This window comes from Fusarium venenatum (genome assembly GCF_020744135.1).
Source record: "Fusarium venenatum strain MPI-CAGE-CH-0201 chromosome Unknown EDB82scaffold_1, whole genome shotgun sequence".
NCBI classification, from domain to species: Eukaryota; Fungi; Ascomycota; class Sordariomycetes; order Hypocreales; family Nectriaceae; genus Fusarium; species Fusarium venenatum.
In genome coordinates this window covers 6,017,634-6,032,750 of record NW_027072129.1, presented here as the reverse complement: position 1 = coordinate 6,032,750, position 15,117 = coordinate 6,017,634, and the positions used below count along the sequence as shown (strand labels likewise).

At 48.7% G+C, this 15,117-nt stretch overlaps 5 protein-coding genes across 5 annotated transcripts; 1 reads left to right on the top strand and 4 right to left on the bottom strand.

Moving 5' to 3' along the window:
* Window positions 1-328: 328 nt before the first annotated feature.
* On the bottom strand, window positions 329-1,343 carry EDB82DRAFT_59392 (uncharacterized protein). Its single transcript, XM_025730160.2, has one exon. The coding sequence runs from the start codon at window positions 909-911 to the stop codon at window positions 531-533; it is 381 nt and encodes a 126-aa protein (XP_025589312.1). The 5' UTR covers window positions 912-1,343; the 3' UTR covers window positions 329-530.
* Window positions 1,344-3,038: 1,695 nt separating this feature from the next.
* On the bottom strand, window positions 3,039-4,736 carry EDB82DRAFT_487823 (Alpha/Beta hydrolase protein). The gene is made up of 3 exons (XM_025730162.2): window positions 4,406-4,736; window positions 3,917-4,335; window positions 3,039-3,863 (listed from the first exon to the last, which is right to left on the bottom strand). Exons 1-3 carry the CDS (start codon window positions 4,621-4,623, stop codon window positions 3,301-3,303), a joined length of 1,200 nt encoding a protein of 399 aa, XP_025589314.2. The 5' UTR covers window positions 4,624-4,736; the 3' UTR covers window positions 3,039-3,300.
* A 409-nt stretch (window positions 4,737-5,145) lies between these two features.
* EDB82DRAFT_59380 (aminotransferase) lies at window positions 5,146-6,342 on the bottom strand. Its single transcript, XM_025730163.2, has one exon. It carries the CDS (start codon window positions 6,240-6,242, stop codon window positions 5,265-5,267), a length of 978 nt encoding a protein of 325 aa, XP_025589315.1. The 5' UTR covers window positions 6,243-6,342; the 3' UTR covers window positions 5,146-5,264.
* Window positions 6,343-6,746: 404 nt separating this feature from the next.
* Window positions 6,747-9,223, bottom strand: EDB82DRAFT_487819 (cytochrome P450). The gene is made up of 5 exons (XM_025730164.2): window positions 8,019-9,223; window positions 7,908-7,971; window positions 7,606-7,839; window positions 7,229-7,549; window positions 6,747-7,178 (listed from the first exon to the last, which is right to left on the bottom strand). Exons 1-5 carry the CDS (start codon window positions 8,894-8,896, stop codon window positions 7,056-7,058), a joined length of 1,620 nt encoding a protein of 539 aa, XP_025589316.2. The 5' UTR covers window positions 8,897-9,223; the 3' UTR covers window positions 6,747-7,055.
* Window positions 9,224-9,905: 682 nt separating this feature from the next.
* EDB82DRAFT_59306 (uncharacterized protein) lies at window positions 9,906-11,078 on the top strand. The gene has a single exon (XM_065610004.1). The coding sequence runs from the start codon at window positions 10,121-10,123 to the stop codon at window positions 11,009-11,011; it is 891 nt and encodes a 296-aa protein (XP_065465657.1). The 5' UTR covers window positions 9,906-10,120; the 3' UTR covers window positions 11,012-11,078.
* Window positions 11,079-15,117: the final 4,039 nt, after the last annotated feature.

The window sequence follows — 15,117 nt, the reverse complement described above, 5'->3', positions numbered from 1 at the left end:
ACTATAGTAAATAGTTCGCGAGCGTTTGCCCTTTAAGTGCGTTGGAAGCCGGCGCTAACTTAAGGTTAAATGCGGCCTTATTCGGGATTTCCTCTATCTTGACTTGACTCATTCAATTATTAACCAGGCTCATAAGGGAATATTCATATTGTTTAGCCGATATCGGCGACGCTTGAGTTGAGCTGAAGATTAGTGTCGATACCCCGGTAGTTCTAGCTCCCGTGTCCCATTTCTATGTCTATAACCACCTAGGAATGCCTCAATTGCGTCTCTCAGTATAGCAGTCTATACGGATGGATGATAGCTGATAACAGCACAGTAATGATCATTTGGAAGCGAGAGAAAATTCGGAAATATCCATTTGGGTCTCTATCCAGAGAAACATCATCTGTAAATCAGCTGAGTATAACTATGGATAATGATACTGAGTCGCTCTTCAAACCATTGTCGAGCCTTCCGTCTCGTAGTAGTCCCAACACCTCCCCGATCGCTAGTTTGCAATCGCAAACCAGCAACTCATGCCAAGATGATCAAAACGCCCCAAATAGCCCAGCACTGAAAACGGCCAACAGAGGTGGAAATACCCAATGCTGAGTCTCACCACCTCCGATGACGATTCTGCTCACAAACCCATCCGTCACTGGCAAAGCAATAGTAACACCCAAAGCCTTTGCCATTAGGTTCTCGTCACCAGTAGTCCATATGAGCGCGACCAGGAGACCAACTGAGATATTTCGGATGCCCCAGATACGCATGAGGGCGCGGCTGAACTTTTTGGCCTCTGGATCTTTGGGGATAGGGAACTCGAGGGCCTTGAGGTGGGCATTGGGACGGAAAGATGCGTTGAAGCCAAGACCGGCAAGGAAGAGGCCTAGACCAAGGGAGCTGTTGAAGAGGATTGGATGCGACATAATGATCTTTTTAGGGCTTGAAGTTCCGTTGAGATAGGAATTATTTTCTTTTTAGATGAAAAGTGAGAATTCGATAGAGGCAATAGCTGATGGATATGAGTAGGACAAAGTCAAGTGGCAATGATAGTCTCGACAGACAGACAACAGATAATTGATATATATATATATTTGGTTATTGTGGAAGTAATTGATGATGTTATCACCGTGTCTTATTAGTGCTTACAATATCAGCGAGTCCGAAGTCCGAGGCCTAGCTTGAAACCTCATGTATTTTTGGGATGACGTGGTTGCACAGCCAATCATAGTTCAATTGCTTATCAATTGTCATCGGCTTTAAATCATTTTCGCGAAGGACGGAGTAAAGTGATCATTTTAATTCCGTCACTTTTAGTCGGCATGCAAGACATATATCTTCCGACAATGCGGCTCCGACTTTGAGTAAAACAGAAATAGGTAGTGATACCATGTAATATATGCATGCAGTTCCATCTCAAAGTTGCAATACTATTTACTCTCGATCAGGCATGTTTCGATAAGGGTTGCTGGGATCTGCCATCTCCTCTTCAATACTCTGTATCGTCTTGACAACTTTTGCAGGAGCACCCAGAGCGATTGAGTAAGGGGGCAGACTCTTTGTGACCACTGAACCAGCACCGACGGTACAACCCCTTCCGATAGTCACTCCAGGAAGAATGATAACGTTTCCTCCAATCCAACAGTCATCTTCAATACGAATGGGGTGTCCGAACTCGACGAATTTTATTCTCGAGAGAACACTTGTCTCGTGGCCAGCTGTATAGATGTTTACATTGGGGCCCATTTGTACGCGGTCGCCGATGATGACGAGACTAGTATCTAGGATTGTCAAGCTGACGAGAGAGTTAGCCAACAATAGAGGCCAATGAATTTGATGAAAATGACTGACCCAAAGTTCATAAAGCAGTTCTCTCCAATAGAGACATTGCTTCCATAATCGGGTGAGAACGGCGACTCGATAAAGGTGCCGCTTCCAACCTTTCCGAGCATCTCGGTAAGCATCTCGGACTTTTTCTTCTCAATTTCCAGGTATGTTCCAGTGTTTGGATCAAGATTGTTGAACTTGTGGGTCAAACCACGAGCTTTGTGACGGCCTTCTAGCAACTTTGGATGAAGAGGGTTGTAACTATCCCACGATTAGATCTACTGCTGCGAAGTGAGAGTGAATGGTACAAACAGCATTCCCGAGATCATTTTCTCGTACTCCTCGCACCAGGGTGTGTTTTTGAGGGTCTTTGCGATCTCAATGATCTCTGTATCTTTTTGTTGCTTGGCCATGATGATATGACAACTTGGTGAGGTAGGAAGAGAATTGAGGCGATGGTTTTTTGTTCGCAGGATGGTAGGATTTTAGGATATGGCAGATAGAAAACAGAGAAGAGGGGAGGAATTGTTCAAGGAAGAGTGAAGCCTGATCACTGCAGCATGGAGAAATGAGGTCAATGAGGGTTTAATGACAGAAGGCTCGATCGTGACGACGTGTGGCCCCACACAGTGTTACTCACTCCATTTTCTGTGCTGGGCAGTTTAAGAGAAGACTGTAATGTTGGGACTATTACCTATCTCGGTACAGTGCCAAAGACATATCCGCTTGCAGTTGGCGGTTGCGGAGTCTCCGCCTCTTAGACCACTACCGCAATAGGAAACTATCACAACTACCAGATCCATTTTATTACAGATCATTGGTGACGCAGTTATTCACCGACATCGGTAGCACAGAGAGAAGGTCGCGCTCTCGGACTGTCAGTGTTGTGCGGCACCCAAAGCACCTGTGCAGTCTCTCCAAAGCCCTGCAATGTTTCATACGACTGGATGGATATGAGTGAATCCAGCCTTGCATAATTACAACTGTAGCATTCTAAGCTTTTCCAGTGATAAGACTATTGTTTGGCGGCGTTGGATTATACGAGAATCCAGCTCATCAGCTGCAAAGCCCCTGAGCCCCCATGTCGTTACCGGGGTTGATCATTCTTCGAAGCATTGGTATGAGATGGTGCTTAATCACGTGAAATGAAGCGGCTGGACTGAACTGGTCACTCCTGAGCTGCCAAAGCAATGCGTGAGCCATATGGTAAGTTTGTGAAAGCAGAAGTAATGTATGACAATCATGTCTAGATATTATGGGCTTCGGATACGAAGGACTTCAATGGCATTAGATACTCTATTCAGATGTCTTGACAAGATCGGAAGTGAAATACATGGCTTACAACCAGCTCATTCCGTTGAACGGCCTTTTCTAGAGTGACGGTTAAGTTCTGTGTCATTGTCAAAGATCTGCAGCTACGAAGTGATTTGTGCAGTAGAATGCCGTCATAGTGATTTGAAATCTTTGCTAACCATATTGACCAATACCTCAAATCTTCAAACTTCCATCAGCAGAAATTTGTTTCACAAATTCGTCCACAGCCTCCAGCAACTCCTCTGGTCTCTCTAGGGCAGCAAAATGGCCACCACGCTCGTGCCTCTTGTGATACACTAAATTTCCGAGAGTCGCGGCCCAGGCGACGGGCTTAGGCGCAATTTCTTGTGGAAACCAGCTGTAGCCAAACGGCTTGGTGATCTTTGGTTCCGGTCTGGCAGGGGCACTACTAAATGCAGGAATTTGGCGGTATGCATAGATCGATGTTGGAAACGTGTCAGTGAGCCAATAGAGTGAGACAGAGGTTAGAATTTCATCGATAGGAGGCTCTTCGTCTGTCCAGTCGCGAAATTTCTCGCCGATCCAAGTCAAGAGTGCCAAGGGCGACGATGAAAGGACGAGACCGATTGTGCTTGGCTTGGTGGCATGGGCCATGGCGTATGCTGAGCCTCGCTTCACGAATTCTTCGCCACGTGCAAGGGCTTTCTTTTCGGCTTCTGTTATTTCGCCTGTGACATCGGCTGGTTCAGGAATCATGCACAGGTTAATATGCATGGCTGGGCATAAACCGTTAGCTTGACTTGCAACTGTCAAGTATATTGTCACATACCTTTGCATTCTTCATAGTTTGTAACGAGCTGACGAGCTACAATGCTCCCGAGGTCACCGCCCTGGGCGACATAACCACTTCCAAAGCCCAGCTGGACCATGAGAGTGTTGATCACGCGTGTAAAATCCTCAGCACCAAAGTCTCTGTCCATTGGTGGCTTACTTGAAAAGGCGAACCCTGGCAAGGATGGAACGATAACATGGTACGGGAGCGTTTCGGGAGTGTAGCGATTCTTCAGAATCGACAAGATCTGGAGAAACTCTAGGAAACTACCTGGCCAGCCGTGAACCATCACCAAAGGGACAGCGTCTGGCTTTTTTGAGAAGATGCCAGTGAAGTGCATATCAAAGACGCCTTTTGTATCATGGATAGGCACTATCCAGTGGTTGTATGAATTGATATGCTTTTCGGCAGCTCGCCTGTTTGAAGATGGTCAGTTACCAGGTTGAGTTCCAAGTGAAGCACACCCTCTTGTTCTCATAAACATACCAGTCGAACTTCATCCAAGCAGCTTTAGCATCTGTGAGCCATTGATGAGTGATGCCAAAATTCTTCTCCTTCTGCGTAGACTCATAGGTAGGCGGTGCGATCTTGCCAAGTTTGATAAGCAGCTTGAGCTCATCAACCTTTTCATCTTCAATTGACACTTTGAAAGGTTTTGGCTGGACGAGAGCGCCAGAGGGAATTTGTGCATAGCTGTCTGCCATCTTGATGATGATGATGATGATGATGATACCCTCACTGATAAAATGCGACAGTGGTTAATAAAATTGTGAATCTAGTAAAGGACAATATGAAGCAAGTTACTCTTTATTTCTATCTACGTCTAACAAAGATGATACCGGGTTTTCTAGAGTCTTTATGGGAGATTGACGAGAGATCTGGTGAGGTAATCAGATTCAGGTTTCCGGCATGCCCGGTGTTTTTAGGCCACGTCGCAAGTCCACGTTACAGTATTGCCCAAAATCAGTCCAATCATTATGACGCAGATCATTCAGTTTTAAGAACGGATGCAGAGAGACCAACTCTGGTATCGAATCTGTTGCTCAAGAAACGCGGATTGTCCGCGGACATGGATGTTGTCTGCAGGGACAGTTGGCTTTACAGTTAAAACTCCACAGTTCTACGTGCCGCGGACAGATTTTCCCCGCACCGGAGTCCGAAACGACACCGGTACATAGTACCGTTATCGTTATGTCCGTGGTATAAGTAACATTGTTGTTAAAGCAAATGTCAATGGAAATGCAAAAGAAGCGGTCTGATACAGGCAAAACTAAATAATCATACCATCGTACCCAGGGTGCATGAGTAAAGAGTATAGGCATAATACAACGTTGATCCCATCCCGCTACAGCTTCAGTTTCTGGTAGTCAATCTTGAAGCTGAACTCATCCTCCCAGTGCATCGCCCAGTATCGATCCCAGATGGCCTTTGTGATAGGCCCGACCTTTCCGTCCTTGACTGGTTTTCCATCCATGGTGGTAATGGGCATGATTCCTCCAGCAGTGGTACACATGAGAATCTCATCGGCTTCATAGGCCATCTCAACAGGAACATTCTCAACGCGAACCTCATAGCCACACCACTTGGCAGCGTCAATAACGCTCTTTCTTGTAATTCCCTGCAGAACTCCTCGATCGGGGGTATAAAGAACGTTGTTCTTGATAAATACGACGTTGAAACCAGATCCTTCGGTGATGTTTGTGTCGCCGTCGGTGAGGAAGGGGTATTGCGCTCCACGGTCGTAGGCTTCGAACATGCCGCGGGTAAAATCATTCCATTGAAGGTTTTTGATGGTAGGGTCCATAGAGCCAGGAGGGATGCGACGAACAGTTCGTGCGATAATGGCATTACCACCGTGATACTGAGCCTCGGGACTCATGACCCAGACGTAGGGTTGGACGATCAAGTAGAGGTGGTTCTTCAGTACCTCACCAGGCTTAGCCTCACGAACAGGCTTCAAGCCACGGGTGACAATCAGCTCAACGAAAGCATCCTTGATCCCACTCTTGGCCAACATGTCAAGAAGAGCCATTCTGATCTCGTCGCGAGGAATGGGGAATTGCATTCGCATTTTCATGACGCTTGCCTCGAGACGGTCGAGATGCTCATCAAGACGAAAGAAACGGCCGTCCCAAACTGCAGGCACATCGTAGGTCAAATCGCCGTGCATGAAACCTTGGTCCATCATGGGAATGCGGGCTTCGTTGAGGGGGACAAGCTCGCCTTGGATCCAGGCGATGCCTTTGGCGTAGACGTTGTCACTTGCCTCGAGGGTGGCCTGGCGCTGGGCGTGGCCAGCGAAGATCTTGTCCATGGTCGACATTTTGTCTGGCGTTGATGCGATGTGGATTGAGAGTGGTGATCGGGAGAAGGAGAAGGGGAAGGGGAGTTTATAAGAGGTGACAGGTGGTTGGTATAGAATAAGATTGTTTTGCCGGTTCAATCCGATCAAGACACGTCTTTACGCAGATCAAGCCTAGTGAGCAAAAAGATAGTTCAATTGACAAACTCAATTGCCATCAGTCAAGGAGGAGTTGAGATTGAAATAGCTGGGGTCAATTGCAGACAAACACCATTCCGTCCCTTGTTTTTGTATACGGTATGACCGCTCTTGTACGACCCCATTATCTGTCACCAACTTCACTCGTGTGTTGCACAAGATTGAAGATCAAGGGTAATCGTATTACCTTGATTGCGTAACTTGTCTCAGATCGTTGGAGAGATTGCAGCCAACAAGGTTTCACACAAGCCACAGAACGCATTGTATTACTTGATGACTTAGAGCTTACGCTACCTGAGATCGGCACGAGTCGCATTTGTACCCCCACATGACCATTCCTGCGGGACTAAGAATAGTAAGTCATGAGACGTAGAGGGAATGTGAGACTGGTCGATGCAATCCCCAACCGAGATAAGCGTTTGATTTTGGGTGGCAGTAGAGTTGTTTAAAGAAAGTCAATGTAAAGATGGTTATCATGTACATTCCAGTAAGTATTCAAGTTCTGTTAAGATTCAAGCTTTATCACGCCATCGAAAAGATCTCATCATGTGTAGAAAATTCTAGAAACATGATGCATTACCCACCCCCAACCCTCATTTCCTTTTGTCAACATCTCATCTTGTAACGAATGAAACTTCACTCCATGTCCTCGGCCATCGTCACCCGAACTTTAAGTCCATGATCTCGGAACAGAGCATAACTCTCGGAAGTCATAGGCTGAAGTGGTTCAGTGAGCTGAAAGTCAAATGCCCGAAGCAACTGTCCGTCATACATCAGCATACATCACATCTTCTGTATCTCAGTCTTACCTCGAAATAGACTTTGTGCAGTTCCATCAAAGCTATCGGCTTCCCAGCACACATCCAGCGCCCGTGGCCAAAGTTCATCTCAACGTTACGGCGCATCTCGGCAAGATCAGGGCCTGGGAGACCGATAAAACGTTCGGGTCTAAAGAGATCAGCGTCTGGTCCAAATAGCTCCTTTGAGCCCATAATGGCGGAGAAGTTGGTAGCAATGGCTGTGCCTTCAGGGATAAAGTATCCGTTGATAGTGTCGCCACCTGGTGGTACTTCTTTGGCCTGCTGTCCTGTTGTCACGGGTCGAATACGAAGACCTTCATAAATAACCGCCTTTCAATTCGTTAATTAGCAAACCTATTGGTTTCAGTTGTACGGGGAATACTGACTTGCAGGTAAGGCAGTTCTCGTGCCTGAGCAAGGGTAATGGGGCTAGAGGCGCGACCCTCGTGTATCGCCTTTCGGATCTCTTCTTTGAGTTTTCGGTAAACGCGAGGTGACGAGATGATATAGAATAGAGTGACACGAAGAGCTGCCGCGGTAGTGTCGGATCCTGCAACAAACACAAACAGTGCTTCAGATTGGGCATCGCCTTCAGAAAGTCCATGGGCTTTGAAGGAGCTCTGCAAGAAACGAGGCATAGGAGATTAGCAAATTGTCAACTTTACACAGTAGATCGAAATATACATACCAAAATATCTGTCTTTTCATTTTGTTCTTGACTGTAGTGTGCTCGAACGTTGTCGTTGGTAACTCTTGATAACCATCAGTACAAATACTCATTGTGCCAGGGAAGACGTACTTCATCAAAGGACCAATTCCATTGGGATCAGTGTCCTTGGGACCGAAGTATTTCAAAAAGGTAGGAGAATATAACACGGCTCGAATCCATGGCACGTCACTTGTCACCGCCATAAATGGCATATGCTCAGCTATCGTATCGTAGAAGTGATACGGATCAGAGTCTGAAGCACAACACCCAAACTCGGTTCCCAACGCGACCTTGGAAATGACATCCAGCGTGAAATAAGACAAGACGTTGATGAGAGACATTTCGCGGAACTCGCCACAAGCAGGGTTGGAAGCATAACGACTACGGATGAGTGCAACCAGATTGTTGACTTGCTGATCGACGGCATCTTCGAGCTGAGGCGTGTCGCGACCACTATATGCAGGCGCAAGACGAGCTTTGACTTGATCATGCTCATGAGGATCTCGTATACTAAACATTGTTTCGTGGTACGGGTTCAACCGGACACCGTCAACCCATGTTCCTTTGCTATAGGTACTTTTTCTTCCAGACATGCGCTTGACAACCTCCATGTCTGAAGTGACAAGAAGCTCTGGGCCAATACGCACCATTGAGCCGTACTTTTCGTCAATGTCCAGAAATGATTGGTGTTGTTGACCGCTCCATTCTGTCCAGCCAACCCAAATGTAGCTGAATCTTGCGAACCATGGGCCTGGGATGTGTCGGAGCCGATTCCATGCGATTAACGCTGTCACGAGCCACCAAAAGGCTCCAAGGGCTACCAGAATCATGGCAACGCCGCTATGTGTTTTGAATGTTGACAGATTGGGCAAGTCCATTGTTTTTCGTGGCAGTTGGTTGTTTTCAAATGGTTCTATGATAAGGGTAGATCCTCCTGCTATGGACCAAGACGATGGACTACTGGACATATGCCTTTATATGTATTGTCTTCCCCACCGAGTACCAAGTCCATTTCAGAGACCCATGATATGTAATTGCCTTATCTTGATCAACTCCTATACGTGCTGCATAATTGAAAGCGCTAAGCCTCGTTATATGTGATGAATTCATCTCTCATGCATTTTCTTTGGCCAATCGATCATCTAATTTCCATTCGACCGGCAGGAGTGAGACCTGCATATACTCTATAGGGCTTCACACAGCCGCCAAGCGTCAGCCTTGTCTGCAGTATAGTGTATCATGTGCCCCCCTTCCCAAGCGAAAAAAAAGCAAAATAGCAATATTTTCTCTTGCCTCTGACGTCTTTATCGCCAACATGCAGTTTCCAAAAGCACATATTACATACTTTGCGTGGGGTGAGCACTGCAGTTTGCTGTACGAGTCGAAACTTTGTCACCAATGAAATTCCTGCAAGTGAGACATGTTTGCGTTGCAATCACCATACATACACTTTCAGCCCGGGCTGTTTTCGAATACCTCTTTGAGGTTGGGGGTGGCACACTGCTAGATAACGATTGAGTAATATGGGCCAAACATGGAGGCTGAAATAACTCTTCATGGTGAGCTGTTGTAACTTGTCATCTTTGTTGAAATTACTAAACAAGTGATTTAATATCCTAATGCAACGGTCTAGCCGACCTTGGTGCTTCAAACATACAACATTGTGTTTTGAGTAAAAAGGCCGCTTTACCTGCCCTTTTAGGGAAGTAAGACATGCATGGAAATGGCCTGTTCTGGTACCCAATACGTCAGAAGCTGACATCGGAGAATGATAACCTGATAATATTGCTCAAGTCTTTGCTTTGTTGATATTTAGGCAAATCTCTATTGGTTAAAGCGTATGCGTTCTTGTTGAAAAAATTGGCTATAGTAAAATACAATGTGTGATCCGATTTATTGACCTGCGCTGTCAGATCAACGTTATAGGTGGAGGTCGAGATCGTATTTAAGGCTTGTATTTCAGTTTAAACACCGTAGAATCCAAGTTGTCATACATAATCGAGTTCAATGCGGGGACAGTAAGTGTGTAATAAGGAAAGATGTATGTCGTATTGACGCTATTGCTATCTAAGCTAAATGCTTCTCATGTACAAAATATAACAGAAATCTAAATACAAAACAAGTCGTGAAGATCGTGATAAGATGTCATTCTAAATGTATGCAAGGTAGCATCCTGGTTCCAGACTCATGGAATGCTAATTTTCATGCCCTTAGTAAGGAGGAGGAGGGTAGTAAGGAGCAGCTGGCTTCTCGGAAGCAGTTGTGTGGGGAGTCTCAACAGGCTGAGGAGTCTCGATGGGCTTGGTCGAGATGGGCTTGGGAGTATGCACAGGAGTCTCGTAGCGGAAGGTAGTCTCCTGGTCACCGTGGTTTCCAGGGACATAAGTCGTAGACACGGTAGGAGGAATAACGTTGGTGGGAGCGGGAGGCTGGTAGACGCCAGAGTGGGAAGGGTTCCACTGCTGGATCTGAGTGGTGGCTGTGGCGTAAACGGCGGAAGTGACCTGGCCGATAGGGCAGTCTGTGACCTGGGGAGGGCAGGCAGTGACAGTGAAGTACTTGGTCGTGTAAAGAGTGGACGTCATGTTACCAGGACGAGGACCATAAGTAGCTCCGGGTCCGGGGACAATCTGGGTCTTGGTGACGGGGCAGAGAGTGGTCGAGAGCGCGATGGTCTCGGTGACAACGTGAGGACCTTCGGGGCAGTTGGCGATACCTGGAGCGCAGGCCGTAACGGTGCGGATGGCGGTCGTGTAGATGGTAGAGGTGGAGTAACCAGTTGTCACGATGTGCTGAGTAGGAACTGGGTAAGGCTCGTTGCCACCAGCAGGCTTGGTAGAAGCAGGTTGCTCAGGTTGTTCAGGCTTGCCAGGTTGTCCAGGTTGCTCGGGTTCCTGGGGCTGCTCAGGCTCAGAAGGCTGCTCGCCAGCAGGCTTGGTAGGCTTGGACTGTTCCTCGGTGACAGGGCACACGGTAGTAGAGATAGCAATAGTCTCAGTAGTAACGTGAGGGGTCAATGGGCAGTCAGGAACCTCAGGGCCGCAGGTAGTGACAGTTCGAACACTGGTAGTGTAGACAGTTGAGGTAGTGTAACCAGTGGTCTTGGCTGGCTCAGTAGGCTGAGGTCCGGTAGCCTGGGGCTCAGTAGGCTTGGGCTCGGTGGGCTTGGGCTCGGTAGGCTTGGGACCAGTGGCATGAGGCTTGGTCTGCTGCTCAGTCACGGGGCAGATGGTGGTAGAAACAGCAATGGTCTCGGTAGTGACGTGAGGAGTGACGGGGCAATCTGGAACATCAGGCGCGCAAGAAGTGACAGTGCGGACATTGGTCGTGTAGACAGTTGAAGTGGTCCACTCAGTAGTAGAAGGAGAAGCAGGCTGGGTAGATCCAGCTTCGGACTGGCCTCCGGTCACAGGCTTGGTAGCAGGCTTGGTGGGCTCTTCCTCAGTGGCAGGCTGAGTAGGGATAACCTCAGTGGGCTGCTCCTGGGTAGCGGGCTTGGTGACATGCTCCTCAGTCGTAGCGATAGTCTTGGTAGATCCGTTCTCGGTGATGATGACCTTGGTGACAGGCTTGGAAGGGACAACCTCAGTGACAGGGCAGACGGTGGTAGAGATGGCGATCGTCTCAGTGGTGACATGAGGAGTAACGGGGCAATCAGGCACATCAGGAGCACAAGAAGTAACAGTGCGGACGTTGGTTGTGTAAACAGTTGAGGTAGTCCAGTCAGTGGTGCTAGCAGGCTCGGTAGGCGCAGGCTGCTCCTCAGTGCCAGTAACGGGGTGAGTGGACTGCTCTCCGCTCTCGGTAGGAACGGGGTACTTGTTGCCATCGGTAGTAATAGCCTGAGTCTCAGTCTCTGTGGGCTGTTCCTCGGTTGCCGGCTTGGTGGATCCCTCGTGTCCAGTGACGGGCTTGGTAGGCTGCTCCTCAGATTCGGTGACGGGGACAGTAGACACCTCGGTGGCAGGCTTGTCTCCAGTTTCGGTAGCAGGCTTGTCCTCGGTCTCAGTGGCGGGCTGGTCCTCGGTGACGGTCACAGGCTTCGTAGGCTGAGCCTCAGTCACAGGGCAAATGGTTGTGGAGATGGCGATAGTCTCGGTGGTGACATGCTTGTTGTTAGGGCAGTCAGGGATATCAGGTGGGCAAGAAGTGATGGTTCGGACGGTAGTTGTGTACACGGTCGAGGTGGTCCATTGGCTGGTTGTTTCAATGGCTGGCTCAGTCTGGCTGGGGTTCTCGGTGATAGTCTCTGTTCCAGTACCGGCGGTCTCGGTGTGGGGCTTAGGAGGAGGGTATACACCAGTGGATGACTCGACAGCGGGTGTAGTAGATCCAGCTTCAACGGGAGCAGTCTCAGTTCCAATGGGAACGGACACGGTCTCGGTCTCGGCAGGTACAGACTCAGTCTCGGCAGGAATGGTCTCGGTCTCGGTCTCGGCGCCCTCAGTGGTCTCAATGGTAGACTGAGCAGGAGGAGGGTAAACACCAGTGGAAGTAACAGTCTCGGTATGCTCAGGGACCTTCTGAGTCTCGGTCTCGGTCTCTACAGGGACAGAAGCAGAGCCAGTCTCAGTTCCAGCCTCGGGAGGAGGGTAGACACCAGTGGATGGCTCGACAGCAGGTTGAGTAGATCCAGCTTCAGCGGGAGCAGTCTCGGTCTCAACGGGCAGAGAAACAGTCTCGGTGTTCTGGTGCTCGGACTCAGTGGTTCCAGGGGCCTGGTACTCGGGAGTAGAAACAGGAGTCTCACCCTTCTCAGTAACGGGGCAGATGGTAGTTGACACAGCGATAGTCTCGGTGGTGACGTGCTTGTTGTTGGGACAGTCAGGGATCTCAGGAGGGCACGATGTCACTGTGTAGACGTTGGTGGTGTAGACGGTTGAGGTAGTCCACTCAGTAGTAGAGGCGCTCTCAACTTCAGTGGTCTCTGGCAAAGCAGGTGCACTGGTGTCGTTGGAAACCTCAGTGGTAGTAGCCGCCGAGCCAGACTCAGTGTTGGTACCCTCGGGTGGGGGATAAGTACCGGTGGAGCTGTCAATAACGGTAGATCCCTTTTGAGTCACATCGGTGCTCTCGGGAGGAGCGTAGTCGGAAGTAGCAGTAAGAGCCTCAGTGGAGTCCTCTTGAGCGGGCTTGGTGGTATCGCTTTGAGCAGGAGGAGGGTACAAATCAGTCGCTGTAGTGACACCAGCAGTGGCAGCATCAGTGGTTGCATCAGCAGTAGACTCTTGTGCAGACTCGGTCGTTGAGACACCCTCTGGAGGAGGATAGGCATCAGAGGGAGTGTTGGCGGGAGGAGGGTAAAGGTCAGTTGCGGTGTTGGCATCAGCAGTGGTGGCATCGGCAGTAGGCTCTTGTGCAGACTCGGTGGTTGACACACCCTCTGGAGGAGGGTAAACAACAGAAGGAGTTTCGACAGGGACGTCAGTGGCAGAAGTAGCCTCAGCAGTGGACTCTTGTCCGCCCTCAGTCGATGGAACATTCTCGGGAGGAGGATAAGCATCCGAAGGGGTGTTGGCGGGAGGAGGATAAACGTCAGTGGGAGTAGCAGCGTCGGTTGTCTCATCTACGGCAGGCTTGCTGACAGTCTCAGTGGCTGCAGACTGAGGAGGAGCATAGTCGGTGGTATCTTCAAGTTCGGTAGTAGCGACAGTGGGGACGGCAGGAGGTGGAGCATATTGAGTGGTATCCTTCTCAACAACCTCAGAGGTAGGCTCTTGAGGGACGGGAACCTCAGAGGTGGGAGACGGAGCCTCGGAAGTAGGTTGAGGGGGGGCATACTGAGATGATTCCTGCGCAGCAGGCTCAGTATTCTCAGGAACATCCGGGGGAGGGTAGAGATCACTCTCCTGGTCGGCAGGAGGAGGATAACTTCCCTCATCGGCAGGAGGAGGATATGATCCCTGGTCAGCGGGAGGAGGGTAAGGGTCGGTCCGCTTCTCAGCAGGAACAGCGAAGTTTCGTGTTTCATGAACGATAGATGTCGAGTAACCTTGAGGCTGGTGACGACGGAAGTCTAAAACGCCAGCGTTGGCTGCGCCAATGGCAGCAGCGAGAAGGTAGAAGACTCTCATTTTGAACAGTTCAGCGAATGTTGTAGCGAATGAAAAGAGATAATGGAAAAGGAAAAAACGAAAGTAGAAATTGTTTCTGTTGTTTGATGCTGAGGACTGACTGAAGCTGAGACGGACAGGAATCTTTATACAAAGGACGTGATAATGTTGAAAATGATCGACTGCCAGGTTTGATCCATCTCAGCTTGCTTGGTTTATTCCGTGTCAATCCATCGAATCATCCAAAATTGGAAAGACCCCGTCGAATACGGGCGCTTGCATGTTGAACATGGCAGGGTGAGGTCATTCAGGGATACCTAATTGGGATTGATAGGGCGGTCAGTGGTTGGATGAGCTGAAAGCGCGTATAGATCAGGAGTGGGTATTACTGTCGATTGTCAATAGGATCCAAAAATACGTCCTAGACGATTCGCGGTCGATCATGAATGAATGTGCAAGTGGGCAGAAAAAGTGGCCTTGTTTGTGGTCGGACCGCCGGCACCTTTGATAATCACTCTCTACCCTGTCTTGCCTATGACAAGGGGTGATTGGACAAAGGATAGTTGCCCAACAATGGAGTAGTTCGTTGGCTCTGCATGAAAAATTCTAATAATGAACATACATACAGAATGTCTTGACTCAAATCGTCTGTCAAAGAAGCATGTTTCGTCTGTCAAGACCAAAAAACCTGCACAATGGCTCGTGTTTGAACTGGGGGTGATGTGATTGTGTGCTATAATTGGCATTTCAGTCTAACCTCTTGTCGTCTCTAGTTTAGTCTGGCCACTGAGCGGCTATAAACAGATCATCTAATGCAGGTTATGGTTGGCCCATCACTCACGACCTAGGTCTCATCCCTGCAAGCTTGCTCCTCCAATGATTGGGGCTCTGCGGCCAAGGAAGTCTAGAAGGGAGAAATCAACTCACCACGTCAAGGACTCTGCATTAGCATTCACTATACGAGATGGACTCTAGGAATAGAAAGATTCAGAAAAGAAAAACTTGAGTTTTGCTGTTTAAGAGCGGGGTGATTCTTTTCTTAGACATCTACTGACTCTGTTTCGGTGTGTCGGCATCTTGAAGTCCGAGCAGACTCAGTGACAAAGGAAAAGAGTTCAAGGTACTTTGTCAAAGAG

Bases quoted from the DNA above. Each gene is read 5' to 3' on its own strand.
- EDB82DRAFT_59392 (XM_025730160.2), bottom strand. From the start codon at position 911: ATGTCGCATCCAATCCTCTTCAACAGCTCCCTTGGTCTAGGCCTCTTC.
- EDB82DRAFT_487823 (XM_025730162.2), bottom strand. From the start codon at position 4,623: ATGGCAGACAGCTATGCACAAATTCCCTCTGGCGCTCTCGTCCAGCCA. The intron at 4,336-4,405 runs GTATGTTTATGA...ATCTTCAAACAG, and splicing joins GCTTGGATGAAGTTCGACTG to GCGAGCTGCCGAAAAGCATA. The intron at 3,864-3,916 runs GTATGTGACAAT...GTTTATGCCCAG, and splicing joins AAACTATGAAGAATGCAAAG to CCATGCATATTAACCTGTGC.
- EDB82DRAFT_59380 (XM_025730163.2), bottom strand. From the start codon at position 6,242: ATGTCGACCATGGACAAGATCTTCGCTGGCCACGCCCAGCGCCAGGCC.
- EDB82DRAFT_487819 (XM_025730164.2), bottom strand. From the start codon at position 8,896: ATGTCCAGTAGTCCATCGTCTTGGTCCATAGCAGGAGGATCTACCCTT. The intron at 7,972-8,018 runs GTACGTCTTCCC...ATGGTTATCAAG, and splicing joins GGAATTGGTCCTTTGATGAA to AGTTACCAACGACAACGTTC. The intron at 7,550-7,605 runs GTCAGTATTCCC...ACGAATTGAAAG, and splicing joins GAGAACTGCCTTACCTGCAA to GCGGTTATTTATGAAGGTCT.
- EDB82DRAFT_59306 (XM_065610004.1), top strand. From the start codon at position 10,121: ATGCTAATTTTCATGCCCTTAGTAAGGAGGAGGAGGGTAGTAAGGAGC.